The sequence below is a fragment of the Pseudoliparis swirei genome, chromosome 9 (genome assembly GCF_029220125.1).
Source record: "Pseudoliparis swirei isolate HS2019 ecotype Mariana Trench chromosome 9, NWPU_hadal_v1, whole genome shotgun sequence".
NCBI lineage: Eukaryota > Metazoa > Chordata > Actinopteri > Perciformes > Liparidae > Pseudoliparis > Pseudoliparis swirei.
The window spans coordinates 5108706-5132395 of record NC_079396.1 but is presented as its reverse complement, the minus strand read 5'-3'; the positions used below and the strand labels follow the sequence as shown (position 1 = coordinate 5132395).

Here is a 23690-nt window from a genome sequence, read left to right as displayed (position 1 = left end):
ACCCTTCTGTTGCCTTAGGGTCATTTTGACCCGAATCAATATTACACCCTCCCCCCGCCTTTGGGTCATTTTGACCCGATTCAATGTTTCATCCTCCTGTTACCTTTATATTTACTAACATATTTTACCCTTTGGGTTCAATTTGACACCAGCAATTAAAACCTCCAGAAAATTCTTAGAATTAATATTGTTTTCCAAGTTTAAGTGTGAGACACTTTATGTTTGTTTGTTGACTACCGAAAGAACACCGACATTAAACATTGAATGGGGTCAAATTAATCCTAAGGCGGGGGGAGGGTGTAATATTGATTCGGGTCAAAATGACCCTAAGGCAACACAAGGGTTAAATGTCTGTTAGTATCCCCAAATTATTTTGTTGCATTCGATAGAAAAGCATGCAAAAACAAATAGTGCAAATACAGTATATTTCTTTCTTAAGGAAGCCGTTTGGCTGCTTCAGGCCAGCCTAACGTTTATGCATGTGCATACATACATACATACATACATACATACGGTTAGGCTGGTCTGCAGGCCAAAATATCTCAAGGACAAAAAAATATATATGTATATATTCTGGGTTAAACAACATTTACATATCAAATAATTTACAGCAACAGCTGTGTTGAGACAAAAAAAAGAAAATCACATATAAAATCCCAAAACATTTCACCCATTCATCCATTTCATAGTGAAACTAAGAGTGTGTTTGCACTGACCTGTCTCTGCAGCTGAGGTTGCATCATGGCAGGATACTGCTGCCCGTTAAGTCTCGGCTGAGCCGTGGGCATTCGAGTCTGCAGTGGACCCGGGAGACGCATATGGTGGGAGGAGGGGTACATGGGGGGGCCCGGCCCACCATTCATGCCCCCGGGCCCTCTCGGTAGCTGCTGCATACTGATGAGCCTCGGAGGCTGTCAAAACCATACAGATAGACAGACTTGGTGAAAAGCAGGTCATTGGACGAACACAACCACGGCAATCTATGCAAACGGCAGGTGGCGGTCATGGTCACCCAATTACAGGAACAAAGCGTATAGGTAATGATGCACATGATGGTTGAATTAAATCGATTCCTTGATCTACGGAAAACAATTAACAATTCAGGCATGAATCCTTTAAAAATACTAAATATTCACTTGTGACTCTCAAACTATACGATTTGCTGGTTTTTCCTTGTTACATCCAGTTCAGTGCAGAAATATAAATAAACTCTCAACAGCATGTTCCCGACAGACGAGTTCTCTATCGCAGACGAACAGTTCATTTCTTTTGATAATAATCGACAAATATTAAATTTCAAGCACTACATCCATGCATGCTCTCTTTAATTGATGTTACGACAGCACAACATATGCATGCCATGTTTTTTGCAGCTTGAATTGAATGATGTCCCTTTAACTGACCGTAGTTCACAAATGAATGACCACACAACGTACAACAAAACTAAGTTAATGAGCTGTTCATCTCCATCTCAGTCCAGTTCAAAGTCTCCGACGGTTTATTTTCCCATTTAAAAATTAATGCTTTAGGAAAATATCTCCATCTGTTTAAGATCTCCGGCGGTCTGGAGAGATATAAGGCAGTGATGAAAAAATAAATAACTAGAACGGGCACTCGGTAGAGCGCATACCTTCGCATATCACAAGATTGGGCATTGAATTATGAACATGTTGGCATTAGTTGCCAATTGGATAGAAATTGACCGCGCTATGGTAAAAAGAAGATTTTGACCTTTTCATGACCTTGGACCCGATCGATCGCAAAATCTAATCAAATGGTCCCCGGATAATAACCAATCATCCAACCAAATTTCATGCGATTCAAGAAGATTGACCTTTTTCATGACCTTGACCTTTGACCCGATCGATCCCAAAATCTAATCAAATGGTCCCCGGATAATAACCAATCATCCAACCAAATTTCATGCGATTCAAGAAGATTGACCTTTTTCATGACCTTGACCTTTGACCAGATCGATCCCAAAATCTAATCAAATGGTCCCCGGATAATAACCAATCATCCCACCAAATTTCATGCGATTCGGTTTAATACTTTTTGACTTATGCGAATAACACGCACGCACGCACGCATACAAACATTACCTTCCGCATTTTCAATGCGAAGTTAATGAATGCTTTAGGAAAATATCCCCATCTGTTTAAGATCTCCGGCGGTCTGGAGAGATATAAGGCAGTGACAAAAAATAAAAATAATAATAGCACTAAGAATAAAAAAAGGTAGAAGTAAGCTCCTAATATCTTAGCGAGCCTCCCGGGTGATCCACTGGATCACACGCCTTCATTGAATGTTTTCCATACCTGCTGCGGACCCATGGGCTGCCCGGCCTGTCTGGCGTGCTGCTGCTGGGACATTTGGGAGGCGATGCGCATCTGTTGCTGGATCTGCTGCTGTTGTTGTTGGTGTTGGTGCTGCTGCTGCTGCTGCTGTTGTTGTTGTTGTTGCTGCTGCTGCTGTTGTTGTTGCTGCTGCTGTTGTTGTTGCTGCTGCTGTTGTTGTTGCTGTTGCTGCTGTTGTTGTTGCTGCTGCTGTGGGTGCGGGTGCGGTTGCGGTTGCGGTTGCTGATGCGGGTGCTGGAGCGGGTGCTTCTGCTGTGCATAGGCTGCCTGCTGCATGTGCTGCAGCCGGAGCTGGGCCAGGTTGATCTGTCCCGGGTGTTTGCCGTGGTGACCGTGGCCTGGAGAAATCGGTGGTCCTCCAATCATCACGCCGGGCTGTTGCACAGGTGGCGGTGGCTTCTCGATAACCAAATTACCTACGAGAAGAGGGATAACAGTAAGCCTAATTTATTGAAATGCAAATGCCCTGGACGGGTGTGAAATAGTCCTTCATTGTATCTAATTCTTACTGCTGTTCATGTCATCTGTAACCCCTATACAAAATATAAGGTACGAATTAATCTGGTCAGTGATGAATATCATGCAGGAATGATGAAGACACACCTTTTAATGGCAAATTCAGACTAATCTTGATTAGAATAAAATCAATAAGAGACTAAAAGTCAATATAAACAGAATTACTGACCGATGAGGTATAATAATAATACATTTTTTTAAAGGCTCCTCTCACCTAGATTCACTACGTTTTTGGCCCAGAAGGTGGGGTCACAGAAGAAGCGTACAACACCGTTGGCCTGGGGCGCTGGCTCCAGTCTAGCCTTGAAAAGCTGGCGGAGCTGGAACAGAATCTATACACACACACACACACACACAGAAAAAAAACATCCTTTGGTTATTGAGCCTGGCTTTAGTGGAGGAACAAATGCCCCATTTGTCAAAATGCCTTTTGGGAGCATTATTCCCACAAAAAAAAAGATAACAATAAAGTTACCCAATTATCCAAGTTGCTGACTGTCTTGTGGTAGAAAGTCAAACACATACAGCACAAGGCAAAACAATAAATATCCTTCCAATACATTTTAGGGGAAAAAAGATGGTTTCGCAAACAGTTATCTTGAAAAAGGCTGATACAGAAGTATACTCCAAACAAAATACCATGTAAACAGATTTCAAGGACGAACAAGAAAATTTACAGAATACTAGCTGCAACCTTACATCTATTCAATTCAGTTTATTTTATATAGCCCAATATCACAAATTTGCCTCAGAGGGCTTTACAATCAGAAGCAAGAGATGTCATGTGTACAGAATGAACAGCTGATTATTGCTGTTCACGCCAGATAGGCCGATGACAAAAGTTATATCGGAACTCAAATGTCCCTCAAAACTAAAAGGCACTAAAAGTAGAGCAATTCTCAGCGGGGACCTGCATCCGAGTGCGACGCTTCATCGTGAAAACAAACGAGCCGCGGTGTGACTTCAGTTTTGTTCGGAGCATCAGAGCTCGAGCAGCTCGACTGCTGAACGTCCACGGCTCAAACGAGGAAACGTACCAGCCTCTTGCTGTAGAGCAGCGCCGTGCTGCTGCCCGTCGTGATGGCCCACTGGCAGAAGCCGAGCACATGGTGGATCTGCTGGGACAGCTGGGTGGTGTCCTTGTGCTGAGACATGAGCCTCAAGCTGCGCTCTTTGGTCACAGTCTGGAACAGAAGAGAGAGAGAGAGAGAGAGAGAGAGAGAGAGAGAGAGAGAGAGAGAGAGAGAGAGAGAGAGAGAGAGAGAGAGAGAGAGAGAGAGAGAGAGAGAGAGAGAGAGAGAGAGATCTGGTTACGGGACTTCTAAAAAATAGCTCGAACATACAAGACAAGTTAATGTTATTACAAAATGTTAGCATGTGCAGAGCGATGGATTCGATGATTAGATTTGATGAGATGAAAATTGAATGATCCCCGCGGGGAGCTTGGGTTATCATAGCCATCGATAATGGAATGCCGCAAAATCAATTTTTAGTAAATAAGCACACAGCAAATGGGGAAGTAGTCCCAAAGTGCATAACAAACCAGATGATGATTGAACTAATAACTCATAAAAAAAGTCAATGTGTGGAAACCAAGAGTCACGGCAAGGCTTTTATAAACAGCTAAGCATGAGGAGGACCACATTGTCATTCTTAATGTGTGGTAACACATTCAGTAACAACAACAAAAATGCATCAAAAGTTCAAGATACTCAATATATATGATCAATAAGAATGGTGCGAGTACACAATGGTAAAAAAAAATAAAGAAATCTGTTGTTGGATGTCCCATCATATTTGTATGGGCAGATAAGTGAAGCTTTTTGCAAACCACGAGGTCAATATGTGGTGTAATTACACCAAAGATGGTGTGTTCCAGTGGAGTTACAAGCCACAGAATTAGCCTGTATGAATGCATACAAAATCTATTGTTTCAAATCCATAACAATAAGTTTACTCATACATTTCTAATGGATTTTGCAGATCTTAGCCAAACTAAATATTCTCTTACCTCCAACTGCTGCAGCAGGGACTTGCCCTTCTTGTTGATCTCATTAATTAGAGTAAATACTGCGATTTTGATCTCGTGCTCCACCTTCTTGTGAGTCTCATTTAGCTCTTTTAACCTGGAAAAACAACAACACTTCATTTAGCCTGGCCACCAATAATAAACACTGGCTGCATGCGTCAGCCCACCGACATGGACATTCACGAGCGGTAAACACTCGCTCAATCTGGAGAAGAGACCGGTAATGACGAAACTCGCACCTGCTTTGCACCTGAGAGACAGAGTAATGGACATAGTTCTTCTTTTCCTGCAGTTTGGCCACGCTGGTCTCAATGATAACTTTCTGGTTCTGGAAAGCCTCCTCTAGAAACTGGTACCTGAGAATAGAGAGGGGGGGGGGGTAACACTCTTTAAGTCACCAACAACTAACAATGAACGGATTGACTGGGATTTTACTAATTACTAATAGGGATTTAAGAGAATCCGAGGACGGAATTCTTCCCTTTCCTTTGTGGTGGTAAGAGCAGTATTCGTTTTCTGTCTCGCTTTCGTTCACCTTGGGAAATGTGAATTAGCCTCCGATTAGATAACTAGTTTGACTTAGTTTATCCTCAGTGAAGCCAGAGTGAGCTTCATCATAACTTGACTTGACTCGTGCAATCTCGTGACTCGCCAAAAATATCTTGTTTATAAAAGCATTATTCACAAGAAGACCAATCAAATGCTAAAGGTTTACAAAATATATATCTTGATTGGAAGTGTGTGTGTGTATATAGAAAAAAAAATGTCATTCATCTCATTTCATTACAAATCAAACTGAATATTTGCAGCCTTTTATTCTTTTTAATATTATTGCTGATGATTGCACAAAGAAACTCAAATATATCCTATCTCAATATTTAGAATATCAGAAAAAAGTATACTAGTAGGGTATTAAACAAATCACAATTAACTCAAACACTGCAAGGGGTTTCCTGAGCCTTGACAATATATATATATACACACACACACACTCAAAAGTTTGGTGTCATTTAGTGCTTTTCTTTGTAAAATAAGGACATTTCTGTATTTTTCCAATGAAGATAACATTAAATTAATCATAAATACACTCTATACATTGTTAATGTGGTAAATGACTATTCTCTGGTTTTTAATGAAATCTCTACATAGGTGTATAGAGGCTCATCTCCAGTGTTCGAATGGTACATTGTGTTATCGCCTTGGAGGGTTAGAAAACCCGTGCAAACCATTTTATGTTAGCACAGCTGAAAACAGTTATGCTGGTGAGAGAAGCTATAAAACTGGCCTTCCTTTGAGCGACAAGTTTGAAGAACAAAATTAATATTTCAAATAAAAATCATTATTTTTTAACCTTGTCAATGTCTTGACTATATTTCCTATTTATTTTGCAATTCAGTTGATAAATAAAAGTGTGAGTTTTCATGGAAAACATGAAATTGTCTGGGTGACCCCAAACTTTTTAACGGTAGTGTGTATATGTATATATATATATATATGCTAGTGAAAACAAATGAGGCAATAAAGTAGTAAATAATAATGAATTTACAGATCATTAAAATTACTCTTCTGCATTGTGGAAGTCACTCTATTGCCTTTTGCGGCTTACACCTAAAGTCAAAGGGTTGGGCTCGCCGGCTTTTTTAATTCTTCACAGTTCATTTTGTTTGTACGCCTCTGGCATCTTGGAGAGGAAGACATCAAACAGCGGGTAGAGTATAAATGCCTCCGTCCATGCCTGGAGCTTGTGCGCCATCTGCGGAGGCTTGCGCTTGCGCTGCCAAGCACGAGTATGAACAGCAACCTCATTAATTGTCGGGATAACTCTTAATGATCACTAACGAGCTCTGGTTATTGGTAACAACACATTTTTGGAAGATTAGCATTCCCGGAGGGGTGTGTGGAGCTGTTGAGCTACCTGTGCTCCTTGTGCTCCAGCAGCTGGCAGTCCCTACAGGTCAAGGTGTCGCAAGTCTCACAGAAAAGCTTCAGTGGCTCCTGCTTGTGGATGGGACAGAAAACGGGCCTCTGTCCTGGCGTAGCAACAGACTCTAAAGACATAAAAGACAGAAGACAGACAAAAATAGACAACGTCAAAAAGACATTTTAGGTTTGCCAAACAAGACCGCAGAAAGCCTCAGAAGGCTCTGGTCAGAGCTTCAGGTTGTATGGTTTCCCCAGCTAGAGTTACGGTCCAAGCAACCAGACTCTGCAGCACTGTTACCATGGCAACAGCCTACCAGCGGAACCACATTCACTGCGCTTCAACTGGGGTTAGTCTTATTTGGGCTTTTGCAGTCTTAGCTTCAATAAAACACGGGTCGGCCCTGTGCGGGGAGGATCGGCCATCTTACCGGAGGCGGCGTCAGCATCCTCCTTCGTGTGGATCTTGTGGTCCTTGGTTATTTTGACCCTCTGGTGGGCCTCCACGCAGGTCTTACACAGCCATTCTCCGCACTCCACGCAAAAGCCGATGGTCCCTGCTTTGTCCTCGCAGCTTGTGCATACCTGGGTAAATTCACACCCAAAAAGCATGTCAAGAAGAATTGGTGCCGACCGAATGCGTGCTCAGATCCCGAAATGTTGTTGCCTCGATATAGACGCAGTAATTAAATGAAGCAAGCAAATGTTAAAGTGAAATGTTTCTTACTAAAGAAAAATGTCTGATGTACAATGGTATAGAGAACTCAATCTGGTATATTAAAGCCTAAACTACCCGTTTACATTTGTGTCTTCATGCTGCACACATTTTAAATGATGGAGAAACTAAACAAATGGTCATAGGTTCTGTAAAACCTGTTGGTACTTTAGAGCATTAGTGTAAAGTGTAGATGTTGTCTGAGTAATGGGTCAAGAGCTGCATGGTGCGTACGCATCAGTGGCAATAACGGAAAGCCAGTGCAATCAAAACAAAAGAAAAAAAGGCACATTCCTATGTTTGGAATAAAGCTTAATTCATGTATTTTACATATTACTTTCGCAAAATACCAGACAAACCTGTGAATATTATATCTTTGAAATACTCTTGGCAGTTACCAAGAAAAATACATTTAAAAAGGTTGCAGGGGAAGCTGGACTACATTTAATTGGTGCACAACCAGGTACACTTTGCTGAACTGTGGACAGAAGACGGTGCTTTGTTGTTGCTTTATTAGAAAATAAAACATCAGAATCCCTTATGTTATGCAGAGACCCCTCCAAACTCCTAAGTGGCCACGCATCGATGCAGAAACCCTCAAGTACCACTTGAAGGCCGCGAGGCCGACCGCGTTCACATACCTGCGCAGACTTCTCAGCCGACGCGCTGATGGCCTCCGAGGTATCTTTGACAAAGTAGTTGTCAATGATGTCGCTCTGTTTGTAGTCCTGGTGGCACACCGAACAGCGCATCACATTTACTAGAAAAGAGACAGAGAGCGAGGGGGACGCGATGTCAAACGAGGTCAAAAAGGTCAAACGCCCGGGGCCACACGGCCGACGCAAATGAACTCCCATCACCCGACGCCTCGTGGAGCCCCCTGAAACGCTGGCTAAAAATAGTCACGCTTCCAACAAATGAGGCTTAATAAGAAGCCCGTTGCACATTTCCTTGAGCTAAATTCCTGTTATTAGCACATTCTTGGCACCGCGGGACACCCAACGCCTATTCCTGGACGCTAATTGATTAAGCGCCCGTCTCCAGAAGATTCAATCTGGTCATCTTCGGCATGCTTATTAGAATATTAGATCACATACACAGACAACGAGGGCTGTTCCACTTAATTGCACTAGTTGGCTTTGTTAATGGGATTAGTTAAAGCACTGCTGTAATTATACATCCACAACAAATCATTTCTTCAGTGCATTAACTGTGCCAAATATTTTCACAAGTCTAATAATGTGCAAAATATTAAAACTTCACAGAAACAAATAAATAATTTAAATTGAGTCAGCATAATATATGTCACCCCTCCCCCTCCACCTCATAAACCCCCCCACCCCCCTTTCACCAGCTAGCTGAGGTAAAAACCGGATGAAGCCAGTTTGAACCAGTTTATACTGGCTTGAGCAGCACACAGCCGGTTTGTGTAAGCTCCAACGGCACGAGCCTCTGAGTGATGGGTTGTGAAAGCAGATGGACTATAGGGTTGTGTTGAGGAACCGACACAGGCCCTCACTACACACACACACACACACACACGTATCACACAGCTGTCACGAGACCATAGAAGCAGATTCACCCCCACTAACCGGTCGGTTTGACCAAACTGGGCTTTTGCTTAACCAAATGTGGATTAACCTAGTCGGTTTGCAAGTGCCGAAGCGTTAAGGCCAGAGATTTGTCAGTGAGCCGCGACCAAAGCTTACACTGGGATCAACGTGGAATAGCTTAAAATACAGAGACTTTTTTTTTTTATCTTAGGGGACATCTCTTATCTTGTAGATGTAACAGATATTTTCACATTTCAACTCTGCTTGGAGTCAGTGTTCAATTTCATTTAATCACAAGATGGAAACAGACCCAAATGTTGGTCCCACCAAAAAGAATATCTGAATCTTAAGTCACATCATTAAGCCTTTTTTTTTTTTTTTTTTTACAACTAAGCTAATATGTACTGCTACAACTATCAGCCCATTTATCTTTGGCATCAGATAAAGCATTCTTCAAGCACACCTGACCGGTACTTCAGGATATACAAAGGGTTGTATCAGGAGGAAGGTAAACAACATGTCCCATTACGAGCTGCTACCATGTCGGACAGAAGTCACCGCAAAAGAGAAGTAGAGTGGAAGGTTTAGTTCACGAGCAGCGGCGTCGTTTCTGAACGCGCCGTTCTCACCTTGCGTTTGCATTTCCTCGTTTAGAACTGCACGGCCTGACGTGCACATCATCATGAGGAGCCTTTGTTTTCTGACCGAGCACCGTGATGCCACCTTTCCTTTGTCAAGCACAGGGTTTAATATTATCAATGCGTAGCTTGGGGAAGTGTTGTCACCGGGGAGGGGTGACAGTTTGTAACCATGTCACTCAAATGCTATAAATCTAATGCGCTAACTTTTTGGAGGATTGGGCCAATATGCTGTGCAGTTCTGTATCATGTGACCCCCCAGTCAGAGTCAACGGTGGCCAAAACAATGTCCCACGTCAAATTCAAATTGCAGGGCCTAGTGCAGTCATCATAACCACATCATCTACTAAGTGCAAATATAAACACCCCCTGTGTATGTATGTATGTATGTATGGATATATGCATATATGCATGTATGTATATATATATGTATGTATGCATGGATATATGCATATATGTATATGTATGCATGCATATATGTATGTGTAATATATATATATATATATATGCATGTATATGTGTAACAGTTTCCTCGAGAAATGCAATGCCGGCTACGATACTGAATCCATCATGAAAACTGTATTTTAAAGCATGTGATTCTGTCCCGTCTGTTTGGTGTAAATCTGCATTTGTCTGATCAGTGTTGATGTGCGTTGTGTGCATCAGTGTTATATATGTGTTCTACACGTTTCTTTTGCTCATATGCCAATTGTGTCTGTCCATACGTCACTGTCTGTCCATCGATGCATCGCAGTTGCATTATGTTTTTGGACATTTTGTCATTTCAGGCTGCCTTCAAAAAATAAAGGCCAGGGATAGTGGATGAAAATAAGCCTCTCTGGCGAATCCTGGCTTACTTGTGCTGCGTTCACACCAAAAGCGTTGATAATATTCACAACGCGTTTGGTGTGAACGCAGCATTACAGTTTTACTGTTGATTGGTGTGCATTGTCCCCGTAAAAACAAACGATTGAAATAAATTATGTTATAACTCTCCCTGGGTGTAAAATATATATAGCTTGGTGGTAGGTACTGTGGGGAAGTAAAGTCGACACACAAAGCTAAAACCTGGAGATTAACAGGAGTAATTTGAGATGTCACCATGAGACAGAGCCCCATTCGTTAAACTTGAAATAGGACACAATTATTTTTTTGTAGACTGCCAGTGCTCAGGTCTGTTTTTAATAGATGTTGGAGTTACATCATCTGGATCACTGTTGCAATAATAAATATTTTTGTGGAGCGGTTCCATATAAACATGAAATGAGACCAGGCGCCTGCAAAACATCGTCCGACAAAAAGAAAGAAAGAAAAGAGTGAATAAGTAAATTAATGACGGTGAAAGTCTACCTTGAAGAGAGAAGCTATGTAAGGACATTTATGGATTTAAATTAAAAAGAGACAAGAAATAAAATAAATATGGTCTTTTTTCCTCAGAGGGGAAGTGAAAACCATGCAAACCATTTTTTATTTGCTTTAGTTTGCTAAGCTTGCTCACGGTGTAACGCTTTTGATACTCCAGTTGAGCTGTTGTTGACTGACTCTTGGGGCTTTTTGTGAAGTATCTGACAATCACGCTATCAAAAAACTGTATCGACAGGGCAGACACGTGCGCACCTTTTAAAAGCCCTAAAGGTGGCAAACACATTGACGAGACAAGTGCATGTACTTAAATGGCACTGTTAATTAGATTGCATTGAATTCAAGGCAACTCATTTTTGAAACCTTGTAATTATGCCTTTAATGGGCCATAGTTATGGTTATGACTACATCCTAAGACTTATGACCTAAGTTCAAGACAAATATGTAGTATAAATAGTATTTTATGCCACAGTCGTATTTTGAGACAACAATTGGATAACATATACATACATATGTATATTCAATTATATATTATATATATACACACACACACATGTATATATACACATACATATGTATATATGATATCTGATTTTTGAAATTTCCCCACTGTGGGACGAATATCATATATATATATACACATATGTATATATATATATCCATCCATTATCAATACCGCTTATATATATACACATACATATATACATATACATATGTATATACATTACATATATATACACACACACACATATGTATATACATATATAAACACACACACACACACACATGTATATATACACATGCATATGTAAATATATACACACACATATATATACAACATACTGTTTGTGTTAACAGGACATTTGGTTTCTAGAAATCCAGCAGAAGTTACTTTTCTACATTAAGTGGCTAGATATATTAATAGTATTGTCAACTCCAGTCCGGTGTCTTCACTGGAGATGAGCTCACTGCTCCTCATAGTTGTTATAACGAGTAGGTTGAGGTGTCTGATCGCCATCCAAATCGCGTCAGTGTCGTGCAACTGTTAATCAACTGACGAGCCACCACGCGTGTAAATCATTACAACAGTAGAAGTGCTCAACAACCGAGAAGGTTAGAAATGCATAACGTGAGTTTACCTCCGAGAGAGAGAGAGAGAGACAGAGAGACACTGTCTTGTCAGCACACACCTGTCAAATTACAAAATTGCCTCGTTGTTGACGATGACCACTATGAAGGGACAGAACGTGCACTGTGCATCTAGCGAGCCACAGACAGCTTCGTCTTCCTCTTCTTCTTCTTCCTCTTCCTCTTGTACTGCTATATACTGACATATACTGACATTCAATCAACTGACCGGTCCGCGTTAGTGTGTGTAACGTCAGGTGTTGAGTTCAGACCAACCCCCCATAGGCGTCAGGTTCAATAGACCGTGTCTAATTGTCGCCGAATATAACAAAATGAACTGTTGATGGCACAACTTTTGACAGACGGCGGTTTATCTTAACGGCGACTGTAATTAATAAATACAACTCACCGATGTGTGTGTCAGTCTGCCCGTGCAGTCCAGGTACCTGCACGCTGATCTGCCTGTCTGGTTGCGGGATACATTTGAGGCAAAAGGAGTGCAGACATGGCAGAAGTTTGGGTTCACAGTCTCGGCTCTGGAGACTTTGTTTACAAACTGCGCACGTATCCAAGAAATTGATGGGAGGCGATACCGGTGTCGCCGCCGGAACCGTCGGTGGGGGGGACATATCGGTGGTCAGTCCGCCAACCGGAGCCTCGGCGGCGGCCACGGTGACCATGGTTTCAGCCGCCGTCGGCTCTTCTGCATTGGTAGTAGCCGTTGGGCTGACGGCGTTGCTAACGCTAACGTCGATTTCCACCACTGCAGCAGTGGTAGCAGCATCCGAAGCAGCGACGGCCGCAGCGACGGCGGGGCTGTCGCTGCCGTCTCCGCCGTCGAGGGTGGGTGTCGGTGTCTCTTCGGCGGTATCGCGGGACTCTGTTTCTTCACCAACCTCCATATTCGATTCTATGACTATTACCGCATTTTCGGCTGTCGTCTCCGGTTGCTCGTTATCTTTCGCCGAGGGCGCCGAGGGCACCGAGTCCGAATTAGCAGACGGTTCCATATCCTCCTCGCCTTTGTTATCCGCCATCTTCCTTCCTCTTTGAACCGCTGCACGCCCTGCGTAACTTTTCGTACCATGGATACGTGTGATTACGTCATGACGTCGACCCGAGAGCTTATTTACTTGTCGTGTGGCAAGTTTACGCTACACGATTTACGTGTATCACTATGTATGTGTCAACTGTTTATGATGTGAGCCACAGGGTATGAATATCTGTAATAAAAAAATATCCGAACAGGGAGTGTGTGAATACTAAATAAATAAATGTGCACATAAGAAAAATATAGAAAGAAGCAAGCACAAACACAGACAATAATATATATAGCAACAACAACAAAACATAATTAGGGGAAAACATAACCTGTACTTTTTTTGCATCTAATTGTCCTCCAAATGTTTATGGGAGAATTACTACTTTGAACTCCTGCCACCTTAATTGTCTGATGTTACTATTTTCAAGTTACATAACAATAATAGGGTATGCACTCAGCATAATGTTGTTATACTATTTAGTGTATTTCATTAGTAATATAAATGTCCAATTTATTTGACAGACACAAAGAAACAAGTTATATATATATATTCTATGCTTTGGAGAAAAAAGCCTCAGAATTGACATCTACAGTAAATATGTTTAAAAAACAGGCCAAAACCTTTGCCAGAGTACAAAAACATACAACTTCTTACATCTTGTCTTCTCTAAGCAGCAGTACCACTCCACGCCACTAGGGGTCACAACAAGCTGCTGGTTGAGACCTTTATTTTGAAGGTTGCGACCGGAACCACTGGCTTTTAGTTAGCTGGGAAGATTGTACTTTTTTGTTGCTTCGAGGGGTATACAGCAAACAAACTCAACAATATAGACTGATTAAAATGGCTGGGACGGCGTCAGTAGCTGGCGAAGTGTTCGTCGATGCGTTGCCGTATTTTGACCAAGGTTACGATGCCGCAGGTGTCCGAGAAGCGGTGAGTGAAAGGGGAGCGAGTTAACCGCAGCGTGGCTGCTAACGTAACCATGCTTAACACGGCACTCGTTGCGATATTTAGACCCATTTTAATGTAAAGTTTGAGCCTTTTAGTTCGTGTACATTTGAGCATACTCGCGAGAGTTAAGTGAAACATTTAACTCACAGTATATCTCGTTAAAGTCCGTGTTTCAGTTGAACGGTAGCTTTGCTTCCTGCGGGGAGGAACTGTAGACCCCTCCTGCTTAGACAATGAAATAGACCCATAACTTTCCCACCATACGTGAGCTGTTCAGGGTGTTTATTAGCAGGCAGGTCATGTGAGGGCCTGGGGTGTATTCATATACTGTTGTTCTTACTTTTCACTCTTAATGTGTTATCGGCTTCTGTCAACACTTCAGTCCATTTCACAACAGTACAACAACGTGTGTGTGCGTGTGTGTGTGTGTGCGTGTGCGTGTGCGTGTGTGTGTGTGTGTGTGTGTGTGTGTGTGTGTGTGTGTGTGTGTGTGTGTGTGTGTGTGTGTGTGTGTGTGTGTGTGTGTGTGTGTGTGTGTGTGTGTGTGTGTGTGTGTGTGTGTGTGTGTGTGTGTGTGTGTGTGTGTGTGCACCCTATGATATCATCTGTATTTTGACCCCTGCATGGTTCGAATGTGCTTATTGGAAGTTGTTTTTGGGTCTGTCAAATGTAATGTACCGTGTAAGGTCTGCTGTAAAAAGGTATTTTCTCTTTTTACAAAATGCTAATTAGCATATTATTAATATCCATCTGTGCACCTAAAATGTACACATCATCGTACCCATAATTCGGTTTTGTGTTCCAGTCTCTCTGAAGCTCTGTTGAATTTTGTTTGTGATCAAATGTTTCAAATGCGTTTCTCCCTGCTTGAGTCCAACTTCCAGTCCAAAATATATAAGAAAACACCTGCACCGCTTGATTGTCAGGCCATTGTAAACACTGGAAAGATGTGTCTTTCTTGTTGGATGCTTTTAAAAGCCCGGATAATCTTTTGTTCTCTAGGCTGCAGCGTTGGTGGAGGAGGAGACCAGAAGATACCGACCTACCAAGAACTACCTGAGCTACTTGCAAACACCTGACTTCGCTACTTTTGAGGTGATGAACGCCCCCCACCCCAGACTTCTAAAACACCCCTTTTCACATCTTAAACAGTGGGACAGATGTAACGACATGTGTTTTTCTTGCCCATTAGACCGAAATCATGAGGAATGAATTTGAGCGTCTGTCTGCTCGGCAGCCCATGGATCTACTGAGCATGAAGAGGTACACACACACACACACACACACACACACACACACACACGCACACATTCATTTAATAGATACTGCTGCGTCCAACTGACTGATAAAGTTATGCCGTCTGCTTATTTGCCTCAGTTAAAGTTATACACGTCGATTTAAAATCAATTACCAAGTGAGGTACTGCAATGTTTACAGAGATGGAAGTCAACCTGCTTTTTAAAAAGGAAATCTAACCCTGTAACGGGCTAGTTAGCTAATTCAGTTTAGTGGAAATGTGCCACAGATTTACAAAATGACGCGCCACAAGCCTCTCGCATCACACTACTAAACGGAATGAAAGCGGCAACTTGTTATTTTAATTAGCGATTCATCCGACAATAATTTACTCGAGTTATATTTTGGTACAAAATGTCAGCAAAGGGAAACACATAATTTTTTTACTAATTGTCCGAAGACCCAAAGCTATTCAGTTTAATATCATTGCAAACCTTTAAAAATGTTGTACTTACTAATTATTAACAAACAAATAATTTTCTAAATATTGAAGAATGGATAATTTCATTAATTTGTTCAGCTCCTGTACGCTAATTGTATTTTTGTGTGGAGGGAATTAAAATGTGAACTATTTGAACACGCGCCTTGCTGCAATAAGAATAGTGAATGTTAATAAATAAGGCAGAGTTTCATGTTTTTAAAATTATTTTTTAAACGTGGTTAATTTGATAAGGGGTAGTCTACATCAATATAAACATTTCTGTAAATGTGCCAGAGTTATTAGCCAAGAGGCTATTTTTGATCCGTAGTCCAGAAAGGCAGACGTCACAAAACAAACCTAAAAGCATAAGATTACACATACAATGTTTCTACAATATTTACTAATGGGTGCACAAACAATTAATAGTGAGAATGGTGAATACTCTTAGCATACCTGCAAACTTGTCACCTTTCGGTGAAATTCACCGTTTTGAACTCAAAATAGGTCATCCACGTGAATCGTGGAGATCCGAAGAGTTTCTGTGTTTTTTGGGGGGGGGGGGGGGTCACCTGGCCCGCTGCCGTTGAGATTGCAGTGAGACGCAGAGAAAAGTGTGAAGTGTTGCTCTTCGCAATAAAACATCTTTGATGGACGTGTCGCGTCTCGGCCAATCAGCGTTCAGATGTCCACAGCGTTTGGGGGTTCAGGTTAGCTTGAATGTTAGCCCGCTACATCTACTCCTGTCACGCTGCACGGTGTAGCGATGCTAACAAAGTACCCGTACGTTAAACACGATGTGATTTAGCATATTTTTAGTATCGATACTTCATTAAGAGAGCGATCAGAGCGCATGCGCTGCTCCGTGTCGAGCTGTCTGCGCACACTGCGCTGCGCAGCTCACAGCGAGAGAAGTGGCGCAGCTTTAGAGACTTCGGCTTAAAAAATAAAAAGATGCCAGAAGTGAAATGTTTCAGTCTGTAAAGTTGTGTAACTCTCCAGCTGCTCATCCTGATGAACTGTGGATCATCTGGTCAGAGACTAACGGCCTCATAGTGATCATCAATGCTATGATGGAACCATGTAGTTTCATTCATATCTGGCTGTATTAATACTCATATTACTGTCATTTGTTAAGTGTTGAAAAAGTTGGTAAAAAGAACCATACAGATGTTTTATTTATTACTATTATAGATAAATATACCAGTCTCGTAATTATGGTACCATATTGTTTGTATGGTGTATTGAATTCTGGTATCGGGTATCATGATATTTATGGCAGGTATGTAATATGTATAGAAGTTATAATATGAGTATCGTGACAAACAGGTATAGACAGAACAGATTCAGGGAAAAGTCCATGAGGACTGTTCAGGCAAAACAAAAGGAAGTTGGTTCATGAATGACTTTAACCATATTATATATAATGACAATGTATATTTGTTATTACTATCATTATAGGGCTGAGTAAGAGCGGAGAACCTTTTGTTCTTAAACTGTTTATTATCATTATTTAGATTTGTGGTCAGAACAATAAAATGACTGTAGTTGTGGTTCTAAAAGCTGTGAGGCTTCAAACAACGTGGATGTGGTGTGGTGACAAAAAAAAAAAAAAGTCACCTGCACCCCCCCCCCCCCCCCCGTTGTCACCTTTTTCACCCCTCATGAGTTTGCAGGTATGTCTTAGACATTGTCAAGTACTAACAAGACATGCAACAAGAAGATTAACCAATTAGAAACAGATAACGCAAATAAGATACGTCGGCGCTCGTTTCTAAAAAGCCAAAGTGTAACGGATAACGCCAACAGTGTTGCTGCAGTTAACTTCACTTAACCGTTTTTAAAATGAAAGCCCGGGTGTTTTTTTTTTTAATGCATTTATTATTTCTCCTGTGCAGATATGAGCTGCCAGCCCCCTCGTCGGGACAGAAGAACGACATCACGGCGTGGCAGGAGTGCGTGAACAACTCGATGGCCCAGCTCGAGCACCAGGCCATCCGCATCGAGAACCTGGAGCTGATGTCGCAGTACGGGACCAACGCGTGGAAAGTCTACAACGAGTACGTGGTGGCGGCCGTTTCTCGCACACCTGAACCCTGTGCATTATCATGATTGAATGCTGCTCATGCGTTGCCTCGTCTTTCTCCTTCAGTAACTTGGCCTTCTTGATTGAGATGGCTCAAAAGGAACTCCAGAAGTTCAGGTGAGGCGGATCACTGGAACACCCCCCGCGGCAAATCAAAGTGTCTGGGAACAAATTTGAACCCACGTTAAATTATGTAACTTTTTTGTGGCCTCACAGGAAGCAAATTCAGGATTTAAACTGGCAGCGAAAGAACGACCAGTTAGCCGGAGGAGCCAAACTGCGAGAGCTGGAGTCAAAGTATGTTGTTATTGAGGAGTTTACAATCGCCGTGCACAGGAATGTGTTTGGCACGATCCCCCCCCCCTGAGTTGTAAACATCCGTGTGTGTCCCCTCCACAGCTGGGTGTCTCTGGTCAGTAAGAACTTTGAGATCGAGCGGGCCATCATCCAGCTGGAGAACGAAGTGACTCAGCTCAGGCAACAGCAGGGGGACGAGAACAAGGAGAACATACGCCAGGACTTCTAGAGCAGCAGACGTCGCCCTCGTAGCGCTGATCTTCAAACTGGTGATCCCTCAATCGGAGAGATGTCATCTTGTCTCCTTAACCTAACTGCACTAGGAAGCGACCGTGTGGAGGACATCATCCAATACCGTTGACGTTCAGAAGGAGTAGTCCAGAAACCTCAGCGACGACACATTTTACCCATGAAATGTGGCACAATGCAGCTTTTGTACTGTCCCTTTTTTTTCTTTCTTTTTTTAAAGGTAAAAGGTGTTTGAAGCCAGACTTTGTATGTTTTTTTTCAACACGATGCGGCATCTTGAAAATGGAGTTTCATTCATATCCAATAGATTACATATTTTACTTACCCAGTAGGCCTTGGTGACGATTGCTCGCGAAATAGAAATGGATTTCATGTCAACGTTACCAAGTTGGTTTATTGGCTTCAAGATGAACTTTCTTGTCGTGCTCCAGTCATACGAGCATTTAATGTCACGGGTGACATTATTCAGGAAAATTGTCATAATCTGGCTTTAAAGCGTAACTCGACACCAGCATGTAGGTTTCCGATCTAGAGTCGCGTGTACATAGGTTGTCAAGTCTGTCGGAAGACAACAATTATCTCAGTGAGCCCCGCCTTGACTTGCTGTCATTTTTTTATTATGTATTAATAAAATTAACATTTCTTGTATTTTCTAATGTGGATTGGATTTTTTTCTTGTCAGAAAATATATACATATATATATATATGTGTGTGTGTATATATACAGTGCATCCGGAAAGTATTCACAGCGCTTCATTTTTTTCCACATTTTGTTATGTTACAGCCTTATTCCAAAATGGATTAAATTCATTATTTTCCTCAACATTCTACACACAACCCATAATGACAAAGTGAAACCTGTTTTTTGCAAATCTGTTAATAAAGAACAAAAACATAACATGTACATACTGGTGTAACATAACAAAATGTGGAAAAAATGAAGCGTGAATACTTTCCGGATGCACTGTATATGTGTGTGTATATACATGTGTGTATGTGTATGTGTATATGTGTGTGTATATGTATATACAGTGGGGAAAAAAAGTATTTAGTCAGCCACCATTTGTGCAAGTTCTCCCACTTAAAAAGATGAGAGAGGCCTGTAATTTTCATCGTAGGTAAACCTCAACTATGAGAGACAAAATGAGGGGGGGAAATCCAGAAAATCACATTGTAGGATTTTTAAAGAAATTGTTTTGTAAATTCCTCGGTAAAATAAGTATTTGGTCACCTACAACTACAAACAAGCAAGATTTATGGCTCTCACAGACCTGTAACTTCTTCTTTAAGAGGCTCCTCTGTCCTCCACTCGTTACCTGTATTAATGGCACGTGTTTGAACTCGATATCAGTATAAAAGACACCTGTCCACAACCTCAAACAGTCACACTCCAAACTCCACAATGGCCAAGACCAAAGAGCTGTCAAAGGACACCAGAAACAAACTGTAGACCTGCACCAGGCTGGGAAGACTGAATCTGCAACAGGTAAGCAGCTTGGTGTGAAGAAATCAACTGGGATCAATTATTAGAAAATGGAAGACGTACAAGACCACTGAGAGTCTCCCTCGATCTGGTGCTCCACGCAAGATCTCACCCCGTGGGGTCAAAATGATCACAAGAACGGTGAACACAAATCCCAGAACCACACGGGGGGACCTAGTGAATGACCTGCAGAGAGCTGGGACCAACGTAACCACGGCTACCATCAGTTACACACTACGCCGCCAGGGACTCCAACCCTGCAGGGCCAGAGGGTCCCCCTGCTTGAGCCAGTACGTGTCCAGGCCCGTCGGAAGTTTGCTCGAGAGCATTTGGATGATCCAGAAGAGGATTGGGAGAGTGTCTTATGGTCAGATGAAACCAAAATATAACTTTTTGGTAAAAACTCAACTGTGTTTGGAGGAGAAAGAATGCCGAGCTGCATCCAAAGAACACCATACCTACAGTGAAGCATGGGGGTGGAAACATCAGGCTTTGGGGCTGTTTTTCTGCAAGGGGGACCAGGACGACTGATCCGTGTAAAGGAAAGAATGAATGGGGCCATGTATCGTGAGATTTTGAGTGAAACCCTCCTTCCATCAGCAAGGGCCTTGAAGATGAAACGTGGCTGGGTCTTTGTGGCAGCTGTCCCCAATCTGGCCTCGGCTGCTGGCTGGTTGACAATCAGTCAGCTGCTCTGACTGATTGGCAATCAGTCAGCAGCCGCTTGTATAAAAGGGCAGCAGAGCTGGAGGGAGAGGGAAAGGGAGCAGACGCGTATGTTTGGCGGTCTGCTCGGTGTGCGGTATTTTGCCAAATAAAAGATGTCTTCCGACAAAATCTCTTGCTGTCTGGTGGATCCTTGGTGCTGGTGGGGGAAACCCACGGGTGGCGGCCTCAGGCCTGCTACACTGGAGCCCAACATGGGGCCCCCTGGAACCCAGCGCCTGGAAAGGATGCGGCCAGATCCGGAGGTGGAGCTGATGGACAGCTTGGGCCAAATGCTGGCCAGAATTGAGGAGATGGGGCGGGCACAGGCGGAGGAGAACCGCCGGTTCCTCAAGGCCTTCCTGGACCCGCCGGCTCTGCGGCCGAACCCCGAGACCCAGCACGCGTCGGAGCTGCCGAGTCCCGGCTCCCCGTTCCCTGGCCCGGCGGGCTTCAGCTCCCCGTCCCGGATCCCAGAGCCCCCACGTCCCGAGCCCGGTCCCCCAGAGCCCCCACATCCCGAGCCCGGTCCCCCAGAGCCCCTCCTCCGCCCAAGCTCTCATGGGGGGGGAGGGGGAGTAGGTTAGGCCGGATGGAGCCCTGGCCTAAATCGGGTGGTGGGGATATGTGGCAGCTGTCCCCAATCTGGCCTTGGCTGCTGGCTGGTTGACAATCAGTCAGCAGCCGCTTGTATAAAAGGGCAGCAGAGCTGGAGGGAGAGGGAAAGGGAGCAGACGCGTATGTTTGGCGGTCTGCTCGGTGTGCGGTATTTTGCCAAATAAAAGATGTCTTCCGACAAAACCTCTTGCTGTCTGGCGGATCCTTGGTGCTGGTGGGGGAAACCCACGGGTGGCGGCCTCAGGCCTGCTACAGTCTTTCAGCATGATAATGATCCCAAACGCACCGCCCGGGCAGCGAAGGAGTGGCTTCGGAAGAAGCATCTCAAGGTCCTGGAGTGGCCTAGCCAGTCTCCAGATCTCAACCCCATAGACAATCTGTGGAGGGAGTTGAAAGTCCGTGTTGCCCAGCGACAGCCCCAAAACATCACGGCTCTGTGATTTTGTGGATTTCTTCCCCTCATTTTGTCTCTCATAGTTGAGGTTTACCTATGATAAAAATTACAGGCCTCATCTTTTTAAGTGGGAGAACTTGCACAATTGGTGGCTGACTAAATACTTTCCCCCCCCACTGTATATGTGTATATATATATATATATGTGTATGTATATCTATATGTATATATGTGTATATATGTATATATATATATATACACTACCGTTCAAAAGTTTGGGATCACCCAGACAATTTTGTGTCTTCCATGAAAAATCACACTTTTATTTATCAAATGAATATAAAATATAGTCAAGACATTGACAAGGTTAGAAATAATGATTAATATTTGAAGTATTAATTTTGTTCTACAAACTTCAAGCTCAAAGGAAGGCCAGTTGTATAGCTTATATCACCAGCATAACTGTTTTCAGCTCTGCTAACATAATTGCACGGGTTTTCTAATCAGACATTAGTCTTCTAAGGCGATTAGCAAACACAATGTACCATTAGAACACTGGAGTGATAGTTGATGGAAATGGGCCTCTATACACCTATGGAGACATTTCATTAGAAACCAGACGTTTCCACCTAGAATAGTCATTTACCACATTAACAATGTAGAGAGTGTATTTCTGATTCATTTAATGTTATCTTTATTGAAAAAACTGCTTTTCTTTGAAAAATAAAGTCATTTCTAAGTGATCCCAAACTTTTGAACGGTAGTGTATATATATATATATATGTGTGTATGTGTATCAACGGGACGATTAAAGTCTCCGTTTGATTCACTCTACAGGTTGGAAGCGACATGCCACGTTCAACGAGTCCAGAAGGCTGAGCCCTGTGTCCGGCTGCTGGGAGGCGAGGAGCTTCCAGACGGACTCTCCAGGAGCTGCTGGACGAGATGCTCATGTCTCCTGTCCTCAGCCTCCAGAGGACGTCATGCTGCTGCTCCTCCATGTTGTCTGTTCTTTGGTTTTGTTTCAATGTTCTCCATCCAGTTAGGAGTTTGGTATAAAAGCATCGTTTCATATACCGCCGGGGTCTGTTACTTACTTTCCTATTTTCTATTTTTGTCAATCAAAATCTTGTAAATATAAATGAGGCATTGCTTTCGTTGGATTATTTAGAGTGAAGATACTGTATGTGTTGGTATTTGATACTGATTGTTGCCAACTGACATGACATGTTGACGCTTTGCCATTTAGGATGTTTTATATTCAATAAAATATCGTTGTGGTCATTTAAGCTATTTTTGGCAAAACACAAAACAAAAATATAATTTTGGGTTTAATCGTTTACCCATTATGAAGATGAAAAATGAGCACTGGCGTAAACTAACAATATATTACTGACATTAATTATTAAGAATCAACACAATAAGTAAATATATAAACTATAACATTGTAGTGCATAAGTCTCAACCATTAAAGTTGATTTATAACCCAATATGAACATCATAACAGTGTTTGCTGACCCAGGAGTTTTAAATAAAAAGACACATTTAGATTTTGTTGGACATATATTCATTAAAATCAGGACAACAATCTAAATACTGTACACAGTTTACATGAACAGACAGGATTCCATGTGACAAATGAAATACTTCAACGTTTTGAGAATAATTATGTCTTGTTGTTCAGGCTGAGGCGTCCGTCTTCTTCTTCCTGGGTGGGCGGGGCGGGGTCCTGATTGTCCTTGTTCAGTGGTCTGCTGAGGGTGACGGGTTGGTTGACGTCCTCCCTCAGCTGGGAGAGAGACAGAGGAGTCCTGCCCTGTGAGACACAAACACCAGAGATGAATACGTTTGAACTGAACTACACAACCTTTACATTGTTGTGTTGAATCTGGCCTCCAATGATGGGATCGTATTACTGATACTTCTGTAGTCT

General features: G+C 42.5%; 2 protein-coding genes across 5 annotated transcripts in view; one reads left to right on the top strand and one right to left on the bottom strand.

Moving 5' to 3' along the window:
- trim33 (tripartite motif containing 33) overlaps positions 1–13290 on the bottom strand; it is a 28584-nt gene extending 15294 nt beyond the window's left edge. For 2 of the 4 annotated variants that reach the window (XM_056422852.1, XM_056422853.1), the window contains exons 1-10: positions 12628–13290; positions 8179–8297; positions 7254–7407; positions 6818–6950; positions 5142–5258; positions 4885–4999; positions 3911–4057; positions 3088–3205; positions 2319–2773; positions 717–911 (exon numbers count right to left, since the gene is read on the bottom strand). In XM_056422852.1, the coding sequence (XP_056278827.1) occupies positions 717–911; positions 2319–2773; positions 3088–3205; positions 3911–4057; positions 4885–4999; positions 5142–5258; positions 6818–6950; positions 7254–7407; positions 8179–8297; positions 12628–13255 (2181 nt within the window). In that variant the 5' untranslated portion in view covers positions 13256–13290. The remainder of the gene's footprint in view (positions 1–716; positions 912–2318; positions 2774–3087; positions 3206–3910; positions 4058–4884; positions 5000–5141; positions 5259–6817; positions 6951–7253; positions 7408–8178; positions 8298–12627) is intronic. The other 2 variants (XM_056422854.1, XM_056422855.1) reach the window with 1 other exon arrangement.
- Positions 13291–14023: 733 nt separating this feature from the next.
- On the top strand, positions 14024–19206 carry bcas2 (BCAS2 pre-mRNA processing factor). Its single transcript, XM_056423114.1, has 7 exons — positions 14024–14194; positions 15215–15307; positions 15405–15475; positions 17825–17986; positions 18079–18129; positions 18229–18309; positions 18412–19206. Exons 1-7 carry the CDS (start codon positions 14102–14104, stop codon positions 18536–18538), a joined length of 678 nt encoding a protein of 225 aa, XP_056279089.1. The 5' UTR covers positions 14024–14101; the 3' UTR covers positions 18539–19206.
- The last annotated feature ends 4484 nt before the right edge of the window (positions 19207–23690 follow it).

Excerpts from the sequence above, each read along its gene's own strand:
- bcas2 (XM_056423114.1), top strand. The coding sequence starts at position 14,102 with ATGGCTGGGACGGCGTCAGTAGCTGGCGAAGTGTTCGTCGATGCGTTG. Across the intron at positions 15,308-15,404 it reads CTGACTTCGCTACTTTTGAG|ACCGAAATCATGAGGAATGA; the intron begins GTGATGAACGCC and ends CTTGCCCATTAG. Across the intron at positions 17,987-18,078 it reads GCGTGGAAAGTCTACAACGA|TAACTTGGCCTTCTTGATTG; the intron begins GTACGTGGTGGC and ends TTTCTCCTTCAG.